Here is a 23788-nt window from a genome sequence, read left to right on the forward strand (position 1 = left end):
TGAGACGGGGGGGAAGGTCAGATTGAGACATGGGGGAAAGGTCAGACTGAGACATGGGGGGGGGAGAAGGTCAGACTGAGACATGTGGAGAAAGACCAGACTGAGCCAGAGGGGAGAGGTCAGACTGAGACATGGGGAGAAAGATCAGACTGCGATACGTGGGAAGGTCTGACTGAGACTGAGGGGAACCTCAGATTGAGATGGAGGGGAAAATTCAGACTGTGCTGCTCAGGGTCCAGTTTCTGCCATTCAGGCTCCAACTCTTGCCATTATATCCGTGAATCTCAATGTTCCAAGGTGCCTGCAGGCCTCTTACTGAGTCCTGAAGAAAGGTGACACCCGAAACATTGACCTCTCCACCTCCTGATGCTGCCTGGCTTACGGTGTTCTTCCAGCCTCCTGCCTGTCTACCTTTGGTCTCTCACAGCATTCGAGCAATCTGTGCTGGAGCAGATGATAACATTCAGTGAGGTGCAGTTCTGGACAGTGGCAGTGTACAGGCATGGACCCTGTTTCCTCTCTCAGAGGGACAGCATTTGTGACTCCCAGCCTCGCCACACTGCCAGATGCCCCATTGTTTTCCTGTCAGCCAACCCAGACTGCTACCGCCACCTCATGGTGAGACGGTGCAGCATAATGTCGAGAATTGCAGGAGCTCACCACGCAGGGCCGTCTGCAGAAGGAGGGCAGTTTACCAGCAGCCGGTTGGCAGGGCTGCAAAACCTTACAGAAAGTGACAAAATGCCCGGAGGGTACAAGAAAAAATCCAATCCCACTGAATATTCATGGAATAAATATGAAACAAAGTCTGTGATTGACAACATGAAATCATTTGTTTTATTGTATTTTTTCTTTCTGATATGAAATCTTCCCAATGTATTAGTTTGTACATGCACTGAGTTTATTCTCAAGAACTGAATTAAGATCAGGTATACTTTTCAAAACGTGCCAATCTCCTTTGAAACTGTCACTTGTGTGATTCTTGCAATTTTGCTTCTGCACAAACAAAATGTTAAAATCAATGAGACAACAAACATAACCCCTCAAATAATTTGCATTGAGAGAGCACATCCAATCATGAGGAGGGACAGAGCAAAATCAAATGTAGTCGGCGCAGGAGGAGGGAAGGTGAAGATTGGAGAGAGAAGAGTCCAATGGAATGAGAGAGAAATAATCAGTGAAGGTGGAGGGACCCACACACAACTGGATGGCCACAGAGCCATTGGAATGGGATGGTTTTGACTGGTTTGGGTAAAACAACTGGTGCCGGCTGAAAAGTACTGGTGCTCACTCAGCCACTGAGAACCCCAGCAGAATTTCTGACAATTCCAGCAGAATTGGTCATAGAATCCCTACAGTGTAGAAACAGGCCCACACCAACCCTCCGAAAAGTAACCCACCCAGACCCATACACCTACACTTCCCTTGACTAATGCAGCTAACCTACATATCCCTCAACATTATGGACAATTTAGCATGGCCAATTCACCTAACCTGCACATGTCTGGACTGTGGGATGAAAAGGGAGCCCCCGGAGGAAATCCACACAGACACAGGGAGAATCTGCAAACCACAGGCAGAGAGTCGCCCGAGGCTGGAATCAAACCAGGGTCCCTGGCGCTGTGACGTAGCAGTACTAACCACCAAGCCACTGTGCTCTCCAGTGGAATCCAACTGAGATCAGTTCAAAACCAGTTGCCCACAGTTCAAGCCAGTTCAATCTCACAGTTTCCTCCTGGGAGCTGCAGTCATGGATTGGCACTACCTGGAAGCACTAGCACGGCAAAGAACCCCCTAACCAGTCACTAAGAAGGTGCACAAGCATAAACAGCTCAGTTTTAGTGACATTGTAATGGAAATATTATTTATTAACCAGAAAGGCACTGTGCTGGTGTGTAGTGGACGGGTTGAGAAATGAAGAATTTTGGAGCAATTATGGTTGAGTAAATGTGGTTGGATGACAATCAAAGTCACAATACATGCTCCTCTCTGCCTCTCTTTTCCCTGTAAAGTGGTGGAGATCTTTTTTCCCTCCTGAGTTTCTGCGTATTGTGAATAAGGAGTGCGGTGGAAATCTGAAATAAAAGCAGCAAGTGCTCTTTTCCAATGAAAGGTGACAGAACCTGAAATGATAATTCTGCTTCTCTCCACAAATCCCATCAGATCCCATGGATTTCTGTTTCTTATGCAGGGTGTGATGGGTTCATGGTGTGCAGACCCTGTAAGACAAATATCTTTCTTACCAGATATACAAAAGGTGGGCTGTCCGGACCACTGCCCAGATGGCAGGCACGTGCGCCTAGCTGATCCTGAAAGGACGTGGCCCTGACTGCATGTGAAATTCACAGATGCTCCAACCAAGTAGAGGTCCCCTTTTTTTGCCCCATTCTTGGGCTCATCCAGAAACCCACAGGAGATCACTGAAGAATCAAAACCGAATGAAAAGGGTGAATCAGTGATGTGAAACCCAATACTCAGAAACATAAAGAAGTTTCAGAAGATTATAATATCCTGCCTAACACTGAGTATTCTTTTGCTATTGTGAACATCTTCATGTGATAATGCTCTCTGCAACAAACGTTTCATCAAACACTGACAGCTTAAGAAAGTAGGATTGATGAGTCCTTCCTCAAGGGCACAGATCTGAAAAATGCATTCACAACCAATGGAAGCTATACTTAAAACTGGTCTTTAGATCACTGATTCATGACACTCAAAGTACATAGGGCAGAAAGGAATAGAAAAAGCTGTAACAGGATTAGACAGAGCAGGATAAGAGATATTCATGTATACAGAAACACTGACATAGATTAATAAGAATGGTCATGTACAGTGCTGTGATTTCTAAGTAATTTCATGCAGACACTTTAAAGGGTCAAACAACAGCTACATATCTCACCTGGCTCAAGGCTTTCAACCAACTTCATGTAACTCTCGTAAGAGACCATTGTCGCGTGTCCCACCTGAAGGTCCTCAGTTACAAGCGTATCAAATTGGCAAAACCTGTTCCCTTGACACAGTGCTGACATTTCAGCATACAATGGACCCGCAGGGTCAACCGTCACTGAGAAAACGGGAGTGAAATCCGGGTGATGCTTCGGAGCATGCAAGTAATTATCCAGTAAGAACTGGCTGTCGTAAGTGAAGAGAGAACTTTTGTTTTCAATTGCCCCTAGGAAGGAAACATAAATGCATTGAAGAAGATCTCTGAACATGCGGTGACACACTTACAGAATCAAAACCTGCCAATTCAAAGGTCTGGAACAAAAGTAGTGGCTGCTTCGATCTGAAGAGCTTAGTGTGGTATCTAGTCTGGTTTCTGATGAGATCACAGAACTGGAAGAGTCAAAGTAAATCATGAGGGAATGACTCAGAAAAACTGGGATTGGATCTGAAAAGTCTGTGTGTTGATGGGGACAGGGGTGGAAGGGGTTTCACATTTCTGTAGGCTTGGGAACATCTGAGTAATATTTTGTCAAAGCTTTTTGACTTGCACTCATCAGGACAACTCAAAAAAAACAATGAGCTTAAGGACAGCAAGTCCCGTCGACCATTTAAACCAGGTGTACCTAACCAACCCATGTTTGCAAAATGCAAACCATGGATAGGGTGAATAGCCAAGGTTTGTTCCCCAAGTTATGGTGTCCAAAACTAGAGGGCTTAAGCTTAAGGGTGAGAGGGGAAAGGTTTAAAAGGGATCTAAGGGGCAACTTTTTCCACACAGAGGTGGTGTGTGTATAGAATGAGCTGCCAGAGGATGTGGTGGAGGTGGGTTGAATTACAACATCAGGCATCTGGATGGGTAGATAAACAGGAAGGGTTTAGAGGGACATCAGCCAAATGCTGACAAATGGGACTAGATTAGGTTAGGATATCTGGTCAGCATGGTCAAGTTAGACCGAAGGATTTGTTTCCATGTTGTACATCTCTATGACTCTATCACTCTAAGCATCCAATATTAGATGTGATTTTATGATAGAATAGCATTTGCTAAATAGTCATAACTGTGCTAAAACCAATTTGAGATTGATAGTCAGACTTGCAGTGTGGTACATTTGCATCTATTGGAAGCTACATTTATGAATGCATGGGGCCCTGGTCTTCACAGATTTAAGATTCACATTCACATTACGTCTCTTTCAGTTGAACAAATTACGTGACAGCCGTCCTCCATTTCATCTTCAGAACACTGCCTTGACTAAACAGAATCAATCTCCTTAGTTTAAGGTTAAACAAAGCTTGGCAGTTAACTGTCAGTGATCATTAACTGATATATTCTCCACGACAACACTTCTACCAATCAGAGTCCATTCGCCAATCAATCTGTACAATTTTCTCACACAGTATCCAGTTTCCGTTTTTATTAGTATCTTGCAAATTGTCCTGATGAATGCAAGAAGAAAATCTTGCACAAAATACAGATTCTTTCTCAGCAATAGGCAAGCTCTGTACCACAAATCGAGTTGGTTTCAACTGCAGATTTGTAATAATAACAGCAAGTAATAGTGACCAATGGTGAGCTTTTAATGTACTTGGGGTTCATGGAAATTGCAAGATAGGAGGTCAGCCAAAAGAGATTTGGAATAGTTGAGCCCAGAAGTTACAAAAACATGGATAGGGTAAACGGACTGAGGCAAGGTGGTGACTTACAATAATGCAGACGTGGAGTTTTGCACTGTGGAAGGAATATTGGATGGGGACGGGGGGGGGGGGATGCGGAGGAGAGTTGCACTCAGGGGTGAATAGGACATGAACGGGGGATGCGGAGGAGAGTTGCACTCAGGGGTGAATAGGACATGAACACTGTGATGGAGTCAGATTAATGAGTAGAATGTGGAGCACAGGTCAAAAACATTGAGGTGGATTTCGTAGTCCCAGTGCTTTAGTGTATTTTGCATTTGGAGCACTGGAGCATGTCCAGTAATTTCTGGAATATAGACTATAGCATTGAAATTCAGAAGTTGCAGCAAATCCAAGGCTCGCAGGTCCTTGCAATGACTGTTACTAAGCTGAATATTTAATAGAGCTTCCCTTGAATTTCAGTTTATTTCTCACTAATAACAAAATGCCTGCACTTAAAAAAATCTGTCCCCTTCCAAGCACTGTGGAGCCTCCTTAATTCACAAAAACGTCAAAAAGATGCATTCCCAGAAAGGATATTCTAACATGAAAATAGATTCAATTAAATAATTCTGGAAGATCATTCATTTCATATTTTAAAGATGATTCATTAGATAGTTTCATTGTTTTAGTGCAAATTACATTTTAAACAATTCAGATAAACCTTGTTAAAAGATCAACGTGGAAACTTTTAAAAGATCTTGTTAACTGTCATTTACATTAACATCTGATTTATCTGGTTAAAATGTAAAATATATGACTTTTCAAACACAATTTATCAGAATTTGAAATATTTCTGGATATAACACTTTTTAAAATGAATTATCAAATCCCTTCGAAATAGTTATAAAAATGTTTTAAATAAAACATTATTATTAAAAATATGATTATATTTTAAATTTTGTCAAGTGATTCACGTCAAATAAATAGGATTTACATTTCTGATCCATTGCCTTTCACTGAAGAGCCTGATCTGTATAGATTATGTGATGCAGTCACCACACACAACTGGCTAACACTGAGGGCAAGGTCAGGAAGGAATTTGTCATGGAAACATAGAAAATTGGAGCAGAGCATGCTATTCAGCCCTTTGAGCCTATTCTGCCATTCAACATAATCATGGCTGATCATCCAACTTAGTTCCTGCTTGCTCCCTATACCCTTTGATTCCCTTCAGCTCTAAGAACTACATTTAACTCATTTTTGAAAACATTCAATACAGTAGCGCCTCGACTTACGAACTTAATCCGTTCCAGGACCAGGTTCGCGAACTGAATCAATTTTTCCCATTTTTCGGATAGCAGAAGAATGCTTGGACGTAGCAACGAACGCTGTTCACAGCGCGCGCGTGCTCCAAAGACGAACTGAATGAGATCACGCGGGGCCCGAGAGCTTTTGCATTCAACAAGCACGTAGCAAAGCAGAACAATGAAACCACATGGTCACACACGGGCTTTATGCGTTCATACCTTGAATTTCGTTGAAGCAAAATTTTACATACAATCCTGTTCGTAAACCAATTTGTTCGTGAATGGGGTCGTTTGTATGTCGAGGTGCTACTGTATTTTGACCTGAACTCCTTTCTGGAGCAGGGTATTCCACATGCTCACTGAGTGAAGAAATTCCTCCTCATCTCAGTCCTAAATGACTTACCCCGTATGTTTAGTCTGTAACCCCTCCTTTTACGAGGATGTTACCTGGTATAGAAGGTGCTAGCTATGAACAGAGGCTGAGTGGGTTAGGATTGTTTTCATTAGAAAAAAGGAGATTGAGAGGGGGATCTGATTGCGGTTTACAAAATCATGAAATGTATAGACAGGGTAGATAGAGATAAGCTTTTTCCCAGGGTGAAGAATTCAATAACGAGAGGTCACGCTTTCAAGGTGAGAGGTGAAAAGTTTAAGGGGGATGCACGTGGCAAGTACTTTACACAGAGGGTGGTAGGTACCTGGGATGCGTTGCCAGCAGAGATAGTAGATGCAGGTACGGTAGATTCTCTTAAGATGCGTCTGGACAGATGCATGAGTAGGTGGGGAGCAGAGGGATACAGATGCTTAGGAATTGGGCGACAGGTTTAGACAATGGATTTGGATCAGTTCAGGCTTGGAGGGCCGAAGGGCCTGTTCCTGAGCTGTAAATTTTCTTTGTTCTTTGTTCCTCCGGTTCCTGTTTCAAACTCATAATCTTGCTGAATCTGCAGTTTGATTGAATGCCAGAGACGAGTGTTGTTGCTTTGCAGATGACCACTAAATTCAGTCAGAAGGCGTCAACCTTCCTGATCGTTCATGAGAGGAGATTTTGGCAAGTATCAGACAAGCAAAGAGACAGGCCACAGGCAGTCATGAGTGTCAGCAGAAGGTATCTAGCATTATGTTTTCAGCCTGATGACAGCTTTGCAAACATAAGAGTATTAAAACAGGAGAGGGAATCATTGACACCATTCACTAATATAAGAGTGAGGAATTGAAGTTGGGTGGTCACCAGTTTTCCTGGGAATAGTGTGAAGGGAACACGAGGTACATTTTCTGGACTGGATGGGCTTGGAGAGGATCTAAGGGGAAACAGGCGAGAAACAAGAGAAAGTCCAGGGCTATGGCAGAGGGTAATCTTACAGGATGTCTGACTTGGTCACGAAGAGGAAGGGAGGGAAGCAAGGAAGGGCAAAGACAGCAGATCAGAGACCACAACCTTAATGACAAAGACATCTCTGAGCTGTTGTTCAAACTAAAGATGGAGGGAGCAAGAGGGGAGGCTTTCGGAAGTTCACCAGTATGAGAATAGAAAATGGAAGTTATCAGAATCACCCTGGAACAGTGAATCATTTTGGCAGTTGCTGATTTGTTCTGAAGTAATTTGTTTTACAGCTCTTTAAAACATCATTCCAATCACAAAATGCTATGCCTTTCTGTTTACTCTAACACCCAGGTTTAACCAATCAAGCAAGCTGAGTAAGCCCTACTCAGTTACCAATCGAATGATCAGAAACACATGAATCAAACCGTTGACCACTGCACCAATCACAAAGCAAAATGGTTGCTTGCAAAATTATGCCATTTGTCATAAGTGACAAGTTATGCTGGATTTACTTAGTAAAAGACATCACTAAATTACAGCTGGAATTCGATTAAAAGACTGTGCAGCAAAATGTATGTCTAGATATGGGTCAAAAGGGAGAATTAGCAACTTGAGAGGTCTACTCACAGCTGGTACCCAGTTCGTAGAACATTTCCGGACTGGCATCAGCAGCCAGAACTGAGCCATTCCTGAAGGTAAAGTCGTCATCTGGGCTGTTACTCATTACTCCAAAGAGACCTTCTGTCCAGTTCATGAATGTGTCTGGTAAAAGAACCGTGATACTCAAGAGCGCACCTCTTGCTCGCGTTTCCACACCAGCTCCAGACGGAAACATGACAGTAACATTCTGCGGGGTGGCCGAATATACAAAAACACCTGGGGAGGACAAGAAGCCAAATAAATATCCCTCTGATACATCACCCTGTGGTGTCATGGTGCCTTCGCCCAAAAATGTGGCTCATTTAGAAAGAGACAAAGATAGACTTGCATTCTTGTCGCCTGACAAAGGACTCATGCCCGAAACGCCGATTCTCCTGCTCCTCAGATGCTGCTTTTCCAAGAGACAGTATATTCCTGTTAGGGTGAAAGGAAAGGCTGGTAGGTGTAGGAATGCTGGATGACGAGAGAAATTGAAGTTTTAGTCAAGAAAAAGAAGGAAGCATATGTCAGGTATAGACAACAGAAATTGAGTGAATCCTTAGAAGAGAATAAAGGCAGTAGGAATATACCTCAGAGGGAAATCAGGAGGGCAAAGAAGGGGGCATGAGATAGCTTTGGCAAATACAGTTAAGGAGAATCCAAAGGGTTTTCATAAATATATTAAGGACAAAAGGATAGCTAGGGAGAGAGTAGGGCCCCTCAAACATCAGCAAGGCAGTCAAAGTGTGGAACTGCAGATGATGGGAAGATACTAAATGTGTATTTTGCATCAGTCTTTACTATGGAAGGTACAGAATCTGGAGAAATAGAAGGTGACACCTTGAAAAATTCCATCTTGCAGAGGAGGAGATTCTGGATGTCTTGAAATGCATAAAAGTGGATAAATCCCCAGGACCTGATCAGATGTACCCTAGAACTCTATGGGAAGCTAGGGAAGTGATTGCTGGGCCCCTTGCTGAGATAAAATAATGAAGAAGGTGCTTGGTATGCTTTCCTTTATTGATCAGTGCAACGAGCGTAGGAGTTGGGAGGTCATGTTGCAGCTGTACAGAATATTGGTTAGGCCACTTTTGGAATATTGTGTGCAATTCTGGCCTCCCTGCTACAGGAAGGATGTTGTGTAACTTGAAAGGGTTCAGAAAAGATTTACAAGGCTGTTGCCAGGTTGGAGGATTTGAGCTATAGGGAGAAGCTGAATTGGCTGGGGCTGTTTTCCCTCGAGCGTCAGAGGCTGAGGGGCGACTTTACAGATGATTATAAAATCATGAGGGTCATGGTTAGCGTAAATAGACAAGGTCCTTTCCTGGCGTGATGGAGTCCAGAACTAGAGGGTAAAGGTTTTGGACGAAAGAGGAAAAACTTAAAAGGAACCTAAGGGGCAACTTTTTCACACAGAGGGTGGTATGTGTACGGAATGCGCTGCCAGAGAAAGTAGTGAAAGCTGGTACAATTACAGCATTTAAATGGCATCTGGATGGGTATATGAATAGGAAGGGTTTGCAGGGATATGGTCCAAGTGCTGGCAAATGGGACTAGATTAATTTAGGATATCTGGTCGGCATGGATTAGTTGGACCGAAGGGTCTGTTTCTGTGCTGTACATCTCTATGACTCTAAACACAAACAAGGACAAGTCTGGCAGCATCTGCAGAGGGAGAAAGAGAGTTAACAGTTTGAGTCCAATCTGAGTCTTCTTCAGAACTAGGATCTATTTCCTAATATTGTTTGGGGGATAAATATACCATTGGAGGCTGGCAAGACTGAGTTTTTTCCAAAATATTTCCATGGGAACCTTACACATCTACCGGAGAAGGCAAGTGGGGCATCAATATAAGTCTCATCCAAAAGCTGGCAGCTCAGACAGTACAGCATTCCCTCACTACTACCTTGCAGTGTCAGCATCTTGGTGCCAAAATTCTTGGAGTGAGACTGTAACCTGTTGAGAGTTATAGAGTATAGAACACTACAGGCCCTTCAGCCCTTAATGTTATGCTGACTTTCTATCCTACTCTAAGCTCAAACTGACCTACCCACCCTTCATTTTACTTTCATCCATGTGCCTATCCAGGACTCACTTAAATGTCTCTAATGTATCTAAATCCATTACCACTGCTGACAGTGCATTCCACGCACCCACCACTCTCTGTGTAAAGAACCTATTTCTGACAGCACCCCTAATCACCTTAAAATCATGCCCCCCCAACCCATCCCATGATAGCCATTTCCACCCTGAGAAAAAGTCTCTGGCTATCCACTCTATCTATGCCTCTCAACATTTTGCACACCTCTATCAAGTCACCTGTCATCCTTCTTTGCTCCAACGAGAAAAGCTCTAGCTCCCTCAACGTTTCATCATAAGACAAGCCCTCCAGTCCCAGGCAGCATCCTGGTCAATCTCCTCTGTACCCTCTCTAAAACTTCCACATCTTTCCTGAGGTGACTAGAACAGAACACAATATTCCAAATGTGACCTAACTGGGGCTTGTTAGAGCTCCCCATTCTAATGAAAACCAACACACTATACGCCTTCTTTACAGCCCTGTCAACTTGGGTGGCATCGATGAGGGATCTATGGACATGGACCCCAAGGTCCCTGTGTTCCTCGACACTGCTAAGAATCCTGCCTTTAACCCGTAATCTGAATTCAAATTTGACCTTCCGAAATGAATCACTTCCCACATTTCCAGGTTGAACTCCATCTGTCAGCCCAGCTCTGCACCCTGTCAATGTCCCATTGCAACCTACAACAACCCTCCACACTATCCACAACTCCACCGACCTTTGTGCCATCAGCAAACTAATTAAGCCACCCTTCCACTTCCTCATCCAAGTCATTTATAAAAATCACAAAGAGCAGAGGTCCCATAACAGATCCCTATGGAACACCACTGGTCACCAAGCACCAGGCTGAATACTTTCCATCTACACCACTCTCTGTCTTCTATGGGCCAGCCAATTCTGGATCCAGACAGCCAAATTTCCCCTTATCCCATGCCTCATAGCATTTGGAATGAGCCTACCATGGGGAACCTTATCAAATGCCTTGCTAAAATCCGTATACATGACATCCACTGCTCTACCTTCATCAATGTGTTCTGTCACATCCTCAAAGAATTCAGTAAGGCTCGTGAGGCATGACCTGCCCCTCACAAAGCCATTGTGACTACCTCTCATACTATGCTTTTCCAAATAATCATAAATCCTGTCTCTCAGAATCCTCTTCAATAATTTGCCCAACACCGATGTATACTGACTGATCTATAAGTCCCAGGGGTTATCCCTATTCCCTTTCTTGAACAGGGGAATAACATTTGCCACCCTCCAATCATCTAATATTACTTCAGTGGACAATGAGGACGCAAACATCATCGCCAAAGGAGCAGCAATTTCTTCCCTTGCTTCCCATCAAAACCTTGGATATATGCCATCTGGCCTAGGGGATTTATCTATCTTTATGTTCTTCAAACTTTCCAGGACATCCTCCTTCTTAACATCAACCTGTTCGAGCATATCAGTCTGTTTCATGCTATCCTCATCCATGACATGGTCCCTCTCACTAGTGAACACTGAAGCAAAGTGTTCATTAAGGACCTCCCCTACCTTCCACTTCAGGTACAACTTCCCACCACTATCCCTGATCAGCCCTACCCTCAGTCTGGTCATCCTCTTGTTCCTCAAGTGTAGAAGCCTTGGAGTTTTCCTAAATCCTAACCACCAAGGCTTTTTCATGCCTCCTTCTAGTTCTCCCACGTCCATTCTTCAGTTCCTTTCTGGCTACCTTGTAACCATCTAGAGCCCTGTCTGATCCTTGCTTCCTCAACCTTAAGTAAGCTTCCTTCTTCCTCTTTGTTATATGTTCCACATCTCTTGTCTTCCAAGGTTCCTTCCCCCTACCATCCCTTCCTTGCCTCAGTGGGACAAACCTATCCAGCACTTGTAGCAAGTGTTCCCTAAACAACCTCCACACTTTTGTTGTGCATTTCCCTGAGAATATCAGGCCTCAATTTAAGCTCCACTGATCCTGCCTAATTGCATTGAAATTCCCCCTCCCCCAATTAAATAATTTCCCATACTGTCTGCTCCTATCCCTCTCCATGTCTATAGTAATCACTATCACCAAAACCCTTTCCCACCGAGAGATCTGACACCTAACCTAGTTCACTGCCAAGCACCAGATCCAATATGGCCTCCCCTCTAGTTGGCCTATCTACATATTGAGTCAGGAATCCTTCTGACAAAATCTGCTCCATCCAAACTATTCGCACTAAGGAGGTTCCAATCACTATTAGGAAAGTTGCAGTCACCAAAGGCAACCATCCTGTTACTTGTGCAACCTTTCCAAAATCTGTCTCCCAATCTGCTCCTCCATGTATAGAATCATAAAATCCCTACAGTTTGTATGCAGGCCATTCACCTCATCAAATGCACACCAACCCTCCAAAGAGCATCCCACCCTCTTATCCTATCACTATGACTCTGCATTTCCCATGGCTAATCCACCTAGCTTGCACATCCCTGGACACTACGGGGCAATTTAGCATTGCCAAATCCACCAAACCTGCACATCTTTGGATTGTGGGAGGAAGACAGAGCACCCAGAGGAAACCTACGCAGATACACAAGAATGTGCAAACTCCACACAGGCACTCACCCGAGGGTGGAATCGAACTGGTGTCACTAGTGCAATGAGGCAACAGTGCTAACCACTGAGCCACCATGCCAACCTAATATGGAACAGTTCACAAATTTGCATATAATCCTTTGCGCAGGGGCCATGCTAATCTTCTCTGTATCATTCCAATTTTAGTATATGTGCTGTTGAAGCGAGCACTGATGGTGACTGAAGGACAGTTCACAGCATAAGAGTTATCAGCCTGGACAGTACATGAAATAGCTGGGTGCATCCAGGTTACCTGAGCATTCACAAATGCAAACGAAAACTCACCTTTAAGATCCATCCAGCTTTGCTCATTGAAAGTTACAACCCCATGGTTGACCAGCACCTCCAAACTGGCATTGTTAGAATGGGTTGGAACACGGACTTCAATCACATCAGAGTCACCTTCCTGCATAGCAACAGCAGTAAAGCCAGTCGAATTTGCATATGTCCCTGTAAAAAGGCAATGCAGCTAATTGCCAATCAATAATGCTCTGACATAAACCTGAACAGAATAAAAATTGCAGCTACAAATCCGAGAGGAGATTTTTATCAGGCTTGCAATGGAATTCAAGGTCCAATCCAACTTGTGATTGTGCCAACTCCTAGTGTTTATGATTGTCCACAGTTTTATAGCCATTTTATTGTACCTTAATTGTCCAATGCTATAATTCTATAACTATTGACTTCAATTATGCTAAATCCTCACCACCGTAATGCTAGAATTAGCCACTGTAATTTGCCATCATTTACCAGTTATACATCTATAATTTCCACTATTATATTTTCAATTTACATAGTATTCTTAATTACAGACTGTTACACTGGTAGAACTCCTCACTGGCAGATTGGTATAATTATTCTCTGTAACACTGGTATAATTATTTACTGTTAAACTACTATAATTAGACACTGTTACACTGCTATAATTACACAACATTTCACTTCTATAATTACTCACCGTTGACACTGCTGTAATTATGCAATGTTATATTGCTCTAATTACTCTCTGTTGCACTGCAATAATTATTCAATATCACAGTGCCATTATTTCTCATAGTGACGCTGCTATAATCACTCACTGTTAGATAGGTATCATTACTCACTGTTACTCTGCTACAATTACCCATTGCCACATGGTTATAAATTATCATTGTTACACTGATAAAACTACCCATTGTTACACTGCTATAATCAATCACTCTCTGTTACACTGCTCCAAATACTCTGTTATACTGCTTTCATTATTCATTGTCCACTGCTACAGTTACTCGCTGCTCCAATCATGTACTTTTACCCACTACTACAATCACTAACTGTTGCAAATGCTGTAATTACACTACTACACTGATGTAATTACTGTTACAGTGGTATAAGTACTCACTGTTACACTGGTATAATTACACATTGCTACACTGACATATCTACTGTTACAGTGGTATAAGTACTCACTGTTACACTGGTACAATTACATGATGCTACACATATATAATTACTGTTACAGTGCTATAATCACGCACTTACACTGCTATAATCACGCACTTACACTGCTATAATTATGCACTTACACTGCTATAATTACTCAATATCTCCTTTTATAATTATGGTTACACTGTTCTAATTATCCATGTTACATTTGCATAATTACTCATCTTATACTACTTTAATTACACTGTATATATATAATTCCATACTGTTATAGTGGTACAATTACTCATTGTAACACCGCTATACTTATTCGCTGTCATAATTACCCATAAATACACCGATATAACAAATCAGTGGCATGCGTATACTGCACACAAAACAAAATTTTCACTATACTTAGATACTTGTGACAACAATAAGTCAAATCAAATCAAATCATCAATATTGTTGAAAAGGATGCGAAACACCACTAAGTATCAAACTCCCACACAGTTCTCTAGATCAAAATCTTAAATTTGTGAAGAATGACAATTTAAAGCATATAAAGATAAAAGAAATTTTGATAATTTAAAATACAGAAAAAAAAATCACAGGTGAATCAAAGTAGATTTAAGTCTTTCTTTAAGCAATAACTCTTTGTAATTTAACAGCTTACAGGAAAATCTACAATTAACATTTAACAGTAATTTCAAAAAAATTCTCGAAGATTCAACAAGCTAGGTAGCAATTGAATTGAAATCACAACTCAAATTTGAAAAGCACCTGAGAATACCAAAATTTTTAAAAATACTTTCAGAATTTAAATGAGAAAATTAATTTCACAAAGGAATGAAGACAGTTATTACGATCCAGCAGTTTTAAGGTTACAGATCTTTCAGGCATCAGTGAATTAAATTGATCAGCATGAAAGAAACAATGAGATATGGAACTGCTTCAGGGCTACACACCAATTCAGAAGCAGAACAAGTTAGTACCACTGCTTTATTCCATGGAAACATTATCAGACTACAGTAATCACAGAGAAATAGCTCAAGAAGATACTGATAGCTTTGATGATGCCAAAAGCATTTGACACCTATTTTACTTAAGAACTAATAGCATTATGGATAACAGCAAGATTTTTTTAAAAATACAGTTTTCAGGAGAAACTACTGACAACTTAGTAAATGGTCATTTTTCATTGTTTGTATTTTGCAATATGCAGCCTTACAACCAGTACTAATTAGAGACAGAATTGTCATCAGAATTTCTAGTTCATTTTTCAGGATATTTACAACCAAAGGAAGATCTCAGGCTGAAAGAATGTCTACCCAGCTTGTGTTACTAGGTGAGATTTAGAAAAACAATGGAAAAATCTGAGGAACAGAAGAATAAATCTCGATCTTGATCAGATGGGCCAATGGGCTGAGGAGTGGCAAATGGGGTTTAACTTAGATAAATGCGAGGTGCTGCATTTTGGGAAAGCAAATCTTATCATTAAGTATATAAGTCCTGCTAAGGTCCTAGGGAGTGTTGCTGAACAAAGAGACCTTGGATTGCAAGTTCATAGCTCCTTGAAAATAGAGTCACAGGTACGATAGTGAAGGCGGCATTTGGTATGCTTTTTCATTGGTCAGAACATTGAATATAGGAGTTGGGAGGTCATGTTGCGGCTATACAGAATGTTGGTTAGGTCACTTTTGGAAGATTGCATGCAGTTCTGGTCTCCATCCTATCCAAAGGATGTTGTGAAACTTGGAAGGGTTCAGAAAAGATTTACAAGGATGTTGCCAGGGTTGGAGGTTTTGAGCTATAGGGAGAGGCTGAACAGGCTGGAGCTGTTTTCCCTGGAGGGTCGAAGGCTGAGGGGCGACCTCATAGAGGTTTATAAAATCATGAGGGGCATGGATGGGATAAATAGACAAAGTATTTTTCCCAGGGGTGGGGGAGTCCAGAACTAGAGGACATAGCTTTAGGGTGAGAGGGGAAAGATATATAAGGGACCTAACAGGCAACGTTTTCACGCAGAGGGTGGTGCATGTATGGAATGAGCTGCCAGAGAAAGTGGTGGAGGCTGGTACAATTGCAACATTTAAAAGTCATCTGGATGGGTATATGAATAGGAAGGATTTAGAGGGATATGGTCCAAGTGCTGGCAAATGGGATAGATTAGGTTAGGATATCCGGCCAGCACGGATGAATTGGACCGAAGGGTCTGTTTCCATGCTGCACATCTCTATGACTCTAAGATAATCAGAACCTAGCGACTTCATACATTAGTGAGACTCCAAATAATCACAAGACAAACCAATGCAAAAAGTGTTCAAATCTTTTGATGTGAGGAGTCACTGTCCAAGTTGTGGAGAAGTGAAATCACTCAACCAGAAGCAATGCCCAGCTCCATCGCAAGAATATCACTTTTGCACGAATGCTAGTTACAGCACAAACAAGTCAATCCTGTCTACTGAGCACCATTAGAAAATAATTCTGAGTCTCAAACTAAACTTCCATTACAACATGGATCTTTAGGTGATGATATATCTCTGTTAGAAGAAACACCTCAGTCACTGCTAAGGAAATAGGGACCAATCTAAACCAGGCATGACAGAATTATAGAAACAGAAACTGCTGGAGAAACTCAGCAGGTCTGGCAGCATCTATGGACAGATGTTAATGTTTCAAGTCCAGTGATCCTTCTTCTGAAGATCCATGATGGTGGCTCAATGTCGACATTCATATGCCTTCACATGGGAAGACTTGCAAGAAACAAAACCTAGCGGATGAGTCACAAAGGATTTGAAACATTAGCTCTTGGTTCTCTCTCCAACGATGCTGCCAGACCTGCTGAGGTTCTCCAGCATTTTTCGCTTTTTCAGAGTTGTGAAGTTTGCTACTCTCAGTAAGAATTTTCATTTTTACATAAACAACTATAGTCCAGTGGACTCAACCTCCTTGACAGCTGCGGGAATTGAATTGACAATTTTCAGCCATCAGTAGGTCTGATGGTAATAAGCCACATTGGTATGGCGGGGGGGAAATTAGTAATTCAACAGTGCTATATGAAAGTCAGCATTTTTCTTCAAATGGGACCTAACCATCTAGATGGTAAGCTTTTGTGTAGAGACATAACAGTTTAGCATCCTTCTTTAACGTGATGTTGTATTTGGCATTGAGTTTCTCCAATCCTGTGAATAAATCAGGTTACAACTTTCCAAAGAAGTTGTTACTGCTGAATAATTCGACGTCTTCAACCTTTCAAAGAAGCTTGAGGGCAATTCATGCATCCTAGCTCACGAGTGCGGTTCCTTGATTATTAAGTATGTTTACAATCTCCACTTTTATCAACCCTTGATATTGCAGAGTTGCTTGTGGCATACCCTTAATCTTGAGGACTGTCCAACCTGGCCTATCTTCTATGTAGGCTGTAACTTCTGTTTCTTCACACATGCTAAATGATTTGATAGGATAGTGACACTCACTACTGCATCCAGCTTAAAATTAATGGGATTTCCATTCACAAAAACAGGTTCGGTAAAATTAATTGATGAGGTCAGCAATTTCCACTGAAATACATTGGATACCTTCTATAATGTCAGTTGCTGTACTTTATTCTCATTGTGTGAGTAGCCACTTCACTTTTTGCCGCCCAATAACTGAATCCTGCTTCTACAAATCTTCCGGAAGTAACTTATAGTTTTGCAGAAATTGCATTTTTTTCAATACCTGAGCGCTGTGTGTGCCTGTGAGTGATCATTGTTCCAGAACATGACACTGACTCATATTGTCTGCTATCTGGCCGACTCCTTTTGTTAGCTTGCCATGATTGTCTTTAGCTATGGTCTCCTTATAAACTGAATAAATTCCATTACTCTCCTGTGATTAATTTGTCCTTCAATTTCCAGGATTTCTCTGTGAATCTTCTTGGTTACTGCTTCCAATACAATTTGAAAAGCTATGCTTTGCTGTCTGATTAAAGCACATGTCGAATGTTTATAAACCTTTATTGAAAGTTATCTGTGCTTTCTTTAACATTTTGACAAGCTATAACCTCATTATCTGTCACTTCTAGCTTGTAATTTTATGTGTAGCTCGGCAGCAGTTCTAAATCTTAAAACTGTTTTCTCCAAAATGTCCGACCCCTGTTCTATTTGGCATATCTCTAAAATTTCTTCTGCCAAGCAGTATTGTTTCTCCTGTCAATATGTATTCTTCTTCATTTTAAAAAGTGTTTTAAAATGTTTAAATTCTTATTAGGAATCTCATTATCAGTGATAACTTAATCTCTTCCCAGGGTGATTCTTACTTCTTCATTATAGCAGTGCTGTTTTTCCCATACCTGAAAGGTTTTTAAATGTACAGTATAGCAATGCTGGTGAATTATTCTTCATTTAAGGCTTTGCATTCTGCAATATAGCAATGCTGTACTTCAGTACTGTTTAATGAAGCTTTTCCCATGTTTTTGCAGTCAAAATGTAGGTGTCCTATTTTTATGTAGCTAAATGGATGATTTCCCATCTTTCACAGCCTAATAAATTATGCCTATTGTTTTTGATTATTTCCCAAATAAAGCTGGCTGCATTAATAAATTCTTCCTGCATGAATCATAGTTTAAGTTATGGACTTCCTGTTTTTACTGTAGCTTCAATATTCCCTGTACTACCTTATTCTGTTAGACCCTGTTTAATCTTTGAAATGGTGCCTTTGTCACCTTAATTCTGATTTTGTGATATTATTGGTGCTACAATCTTGATTTAAATTATTTCCATGGGCCTTGATTTCCTTCTGTAACCATGCCTTATAATATCCGAACAGTGGCAGGTCATTGTGAGCTGTTTATCCACATTATGGTTGATAGTTCAGCTGCTGACTGTTTCTATGAGTAGCCCTTGATGACAAAAAGTCATTAATCCTGTAAATGTCCACTACTGCGCTTGAATCCCCTAGATTTCTCTGCTCCTCAGTCCACTAGTTTTCTCTGCTTTTGTAAGCAAAGGAATTCTCACTATCGTTACCTTATACTATTACCCAACCATTCCTTCCACTGCTACCGTAATACATTTGCTGAATTGCCAAACATGATCACAAGTGGGTCTTAATGAGAAGGGGCTCTTCAGATATAGTTTACTGTATGATAATAGTCAAGCTCAATTAGTAAGATAGACCTTGTCACGATGATAATGAGCAGATGTCTTCACTCTTCAAGACTAAGAGCTGTTCTGCCTTTACCCCACCGACATTCACATGATATTACCAGATTAGGTGGAGTTTAATGCAACAAGTCCCCAACACTAACTATTTCAGAAACAGTACCTTATTGTACAATAAATACTCACTGTTATACGGCTCTGATGATTCACTATTACACTCCCATAATTATCCACTATTACATAGCTTTACGTACTCACTGTTACAGTACTATAATTAGGTAAAAACAGGGTAAAAACAATGACTGCAGATGCTGGAAACCAGATTCTGGAAACCAGATTCCTGATGAAGGGCTTTTGCCTGAAACGTCGATTTCAAAGCTCCTTGGATGCTGCCTGAACTGCTGTGCTCTTCCAGCACCACCAAGGAGCTTCGAAATCGACGATTCGGGCAAAATCCCTTCCTGATGAAGGGCTTTTGCCTGAAACGTCGATTTCAAAGCTCCTTGGATACTGCCTGAACTGCTGTGCTCTTCCAGCACCACTAATCCAGTACTATAATTATCCAATGTTACACAGCTTTAATTAATCACTATTACACTGCTATTATAATCTATTGTTAAACTGCTATAATAACCTATTTTTATATTGCTATAATTACTCACTTTTACACTGGAACAATTTTTAAGTCAAACTGATATAATACCATCTGTCAGACTATATAATGACCCATTCTTACACTGCTATGTGTGACTTATGTAATTACACACTATTGTATTGCTATAATTACTCACTATTACATGCTACAATTACTTGCTGGTCACACTTGTTTATTTACTCAGTTTGACACTGTCGCTTTGATATAAATACCCACTTTTACACTGCTATAATTATTCACTGTTGCACTGCCTCAATAATTCTGCCATTATGATCGGATCTCTAGTTTGCAGGTTGGCAGAATCTTCCAAGACTTCAGGTCCTAAGTTGTCTGGAGACCATCTTGAGTAGACAGATTGAAATGGCTGCCACAATAGGCAAAAAACATTGGCCTAGTCTATCCAAGCTAGTCAGTGACTTACCAACAAAGTTAATCATTCTGGTCACTTTTTAAATGCCCTTTGTAAATTTACCCCTTCACCTCCTAACCTATTTATCTCTGCACTTCCTCATCTCTTCACTTCTTTATTCCTTTACTTCCTCACCCTCATTCTTCCCTACCTCACATCTCTAAGTCATTGTCCACTTTGTGAACAGAATTCAAAAGTTATATAACTAAAAGCTGTTGAGTACTGTAAAATTGTCTGAGCAAACAAACAGTTTCTTCAAAGCATCTATATAACCAATTTGAAACCCATGTAAAATGATTGGCTAATTGGATTGTAGCCAAGAGCCCATAAACTTCCACAATAAACAAACAGACTTCAGAACTGCAATTTCAACAGATAGTGACACTGAATACATAAAAACAATGGGACGAGATGAAACGTTGCACTTTGTTATATTAGGCTATTTTTAAAACAATGTCAATTGTACTGTGGGTTTTTTTAATCCACGAGATGAATTTTTTTTAAGTCATGTGAAGACTTTCCATATCTACAAATGACGATTGTTTACTTGACAGATTGTCACATGATAGAAGCAGCAATCTGGCAAACACATTGTTTAAGGACTCATTACATCTTTCAATCACTGAACTGTCACAGCTCACCTGAATAAACATGGAAAAGTCTTGCTGCAGCATTTTTTGAACAGTGAAGGAAGCAAAAGAACTAAATTTAGCTTTTAAACTCTTTCTGTTCACAGCTCCACAAGGCTGGTGTCATCTGCAGGAATTTAGAAAACATACAAAGGAAGGGCTCTCAGTGAGCCCACATGTTGACACTTTCATCTTCCATGCAGGTGCATGAGATCCAGGACTACTCTCTTGCTCTTATGAAAGTGACTGAGGGTAAGAAAGGAGGCAGGACTTCCAATTGCCCCACTCACCAGCTGTGTTTCTCAGTCCCACCTCATTCTGTTCCAATTGGGACCAGGAATATCTGACACCCCATCACATCGCACATCCCACACCCCCAAAAGTCTGTTCAATTATTCCTGGTAACAGCCTCAACTCATTTTAAAGTGAAAAGTTGATACATGCTTATAGCTAGTTACTTGTTAATGCCCTTGACATCAAAACTGAGATCTCAATTTGGGATCATTAAAACGTCTAGGAGTCAGCTTGCCACTTTCCCAACAAAGTTTCCACCTTCAGGCATTTATTTACATTTTTTAAAGTTCTTATTAAATTTTTTTTCACCACCTGTTCCAGATTGTGCATGCAGCTCGCTGTCGAAGAATTTCCTCATGTCCCCACTGGCTTTTTTTGCTAAAAGATTCATTATGTTTACTTATTTTCATATGGACTACTCGCTGTACCACATTGTTATCATGTAATCAAGATTGGAAGTTCAAAGTTAGTTGTTTGTGTGGTCAGTTATTCGGGAACTTAAACAAAACTCCTGAAATGGTATAACTACCTGTTTTTAATCCATTCAAAATTTCAGTTCACTGTACTAAACAACTAATAAGGAGAAAAGAAATGACTCAAGGCATCAAAATATAGCAGGGAAATGAGAGACGGTAATGTTTGGAATAAAGTCAGCCAGGTGGACCTCATAGAATATGAAAACAAAATATACTCAAAATCAGAGTGTGTCAGGCAGCAACTATGGAGAGAGCAAGTTAACATTTCAAGTCGAGATGAGTATCAATTATCAAAAAAAAACTATCCACACTCTTGATCCCCCAGCACTCCCATCCCGCAACTATAACATAAATGCTGTCCACTCCACACTTTACACCAGCTCTGATAAACAGTCATCTAGACTCGAAACGTTAGCTTGGTCTGTCTCCACAGATGAAGCCTGACCCACTGTGATTTCCAGCATCTTTTGTTTTCAGATTCTAGCATCTGTCCTAATTTGTCCTCACATACAGTATGAGTTGCCTGATTGGGACTGTGAACCTGATCCAATCGGGGAGCCCTCAATGATAGGTAAAAACAGCACTGCCAGGTGTTGTGCTCACTCAAGGAGCCAGCTCTGAGATAGCTAGGTCAGTGTCATGTACTATGCATATATAAATACGTACTACCAAATGAACCATTTTCAGAGATTGTTATTCTTAATTTGTCTTAGTTGTAAAACTCAACTCCTCTCAAAACTTGCTTTCTAAATAGCCTTGGTGGTTTATCTAAACTGTGTATGTGTTGCTATTGTTTACATATGCCAGGCATTGCTAACTGTTGTAATTAAAATATTGTAGAAATATTTCTTTAATCACTTCAAGTAAACCTACATAGGGAAGTTCAGCTTTGCCCAGATGTCCAAGTTTTGGACATCGTTCAGATGATTGCGTTAAATGTAGCTGTGATGTAAATTTGTGTGATGTTCAATACTCCATTCTTATTTTGTCTTATTGCTCCTCCTCCTGGCATGTGGGAAGCTATGGTCAAGTATCATTTGTTGTTTGCTATAGAATAGACATGCAGGAAGTATCATCATATGATGTCACTTCGATAGTTTTAGTTTTCTCGATTGTGTGACTCTCGCGATTTTTCTGCTGACTTTTTGGCCATGATTTGGAGATGCCAGTGTTGGACTGGGGTGTACAAAGTTAAAAATCACACAACACCAGGTTATAGTCCAACAGGTTTAATTGGAAGCACTAGCTTTCGGAGCGCTGCTCCTCACAACCACCTGATGGAGTGGCGCTCCGAAAGCTAGTGCTTCCAATTAAATCTGTTGGACTATTACCTGGTGTTGTGTGATTTTTAACTTTTTGGCAGCATTGTTGCTGCCATTTATGTTCAAGTCCTACTTCAGCATAAAAATCAAGCACTTGCCAAATATGGCTTGAAGATAGAATACAGAGGGTGGTAGTGGAGGGTTGTTTTCAAACTGGAGGCCTGTGACCAGTGGAGTGCCACAAGGATCAGTGCTGGGTCCACTACTTTTCATCATTTATATAAATGATTTTGATATGAACATAGAAGGTATAGTCAGTAAGTTTGAAAATGACACCAAAATTGGAGGTGTAGTGGACAGCGAAGAAGGTTACCTCAGATTACAATGGGATCTTGATCAGATGGGCTAATGGGCTGAGAAGTGGCAGATGGAGTTTAATTTAGATAAATGCGAGGTGCTGCATTTTGGGAAAGCAAATCTTAGCACGACTTATACACTTAATGGTAAGGTCCTGGGGAATGTTGCTGAACAAGGAGACCTTGGAGTGCAGGTTCATAGCTCCTTGAGACTGGAGTCACAGGCAGATAGATAGTGAAGAAGGCATTTGGTATGCTTTCCTGTATTGGTCAGAGTTGGGAGGACATGTTGCGGCTGTACAGGATATTGGTTCGGTCACTTTTGGAATATGGCGTGCAATTCTGGTCTCTTTCCTATCGAAAAGATGTTGTGAAACTTGAAAGAGTTCAGAAAAGATTTACAAGGATGTTGCCAGGTTTGGAGGATTTGAGCTGTAGAGAGAGGCTGAATAGGCTGGGGCTGTTTTCCCTGGAGTGTCGGAGGCTGAGGGGTGACCTCATAGAGGTTTATAAAATCATGAGTGGCATGGATAGGATAAATAGACAGTCTTTTTCCTGGGGTGGGGAGTCCAGAACTAGAGGGCATAGGTTTAGAGTGAGAGGGAAAGATATAAAAGGGACCTAAGGGGCAACATTTTCATGC

General features: G+C 41.1%; 1 protein-coding gene and 1 non-coding gene across 7 annotated transcripts in view; both read right to left on the reverse strand.

The window, feature by feature from the left end:
* susd2 (sushi domain containing 2) overlaps nucleotides 1-23788 on the reverse strand; it is a 125965-nt gene that overhangs the window by 68588 nt on the left and 33589 nt on the right. For 2 of the 6 annotated variants that reach the window (XM_043715912.1, XM_043715914.1), the window contains exons 9-12: nucleotides 12799-12963; nucleotides 7822-8070; nucleotides 2900-3172; nucleotides 2244-2420 (exon numbers count right to left, since the gene is read on the reverse strand). In XM_043715912.1, the coding sequence (XP_043571847.1) occupies nucleotides 2244-2420; nucleotides 2900-3172; nucleotides 7822-8070; nucleotides 12799-12963 (864 nt within the window). Of the gene's footprint in view, nucleotides 1-814; nucleotides 997-2243; nucleotides 2421-2899; nucleotides 3173-7821; nucleotides 8071-12798; nucleotides 12964-23788 lie in introns of those variants that run through there. The other 4 variants (XM_043715913.1, XM_043715917.1, XM_043715915.1 and 1 more) reach the window with 4 other exon arrangements.
* On the reverse strand, nucleotides 12577-12684 carry LOC122562903. The gene has a single exon (XR_006315444.1). It is a non-coding gene; the product is annotated as a U6 spliceosomal RNA (small nuclear RNA).

This window comes from Chiloscyllium plagiosum, chromosome 25 (genome assembly GCF_004010195.1).
Source record: "Chiloscyllium plagiosum isolate BGI_BamShark_2017 chromosome 25, ASM401019v2, whole genome shotgun sequence".
Taxonomy (NCBI): domain Eukaryota; kingdom Metazoa; phylum Chordata; class Chondrichthyes; order Orectolobiformes; family Hemiscylliidae; genus Chiloscyllium; species Chiloscyllium plagiosum.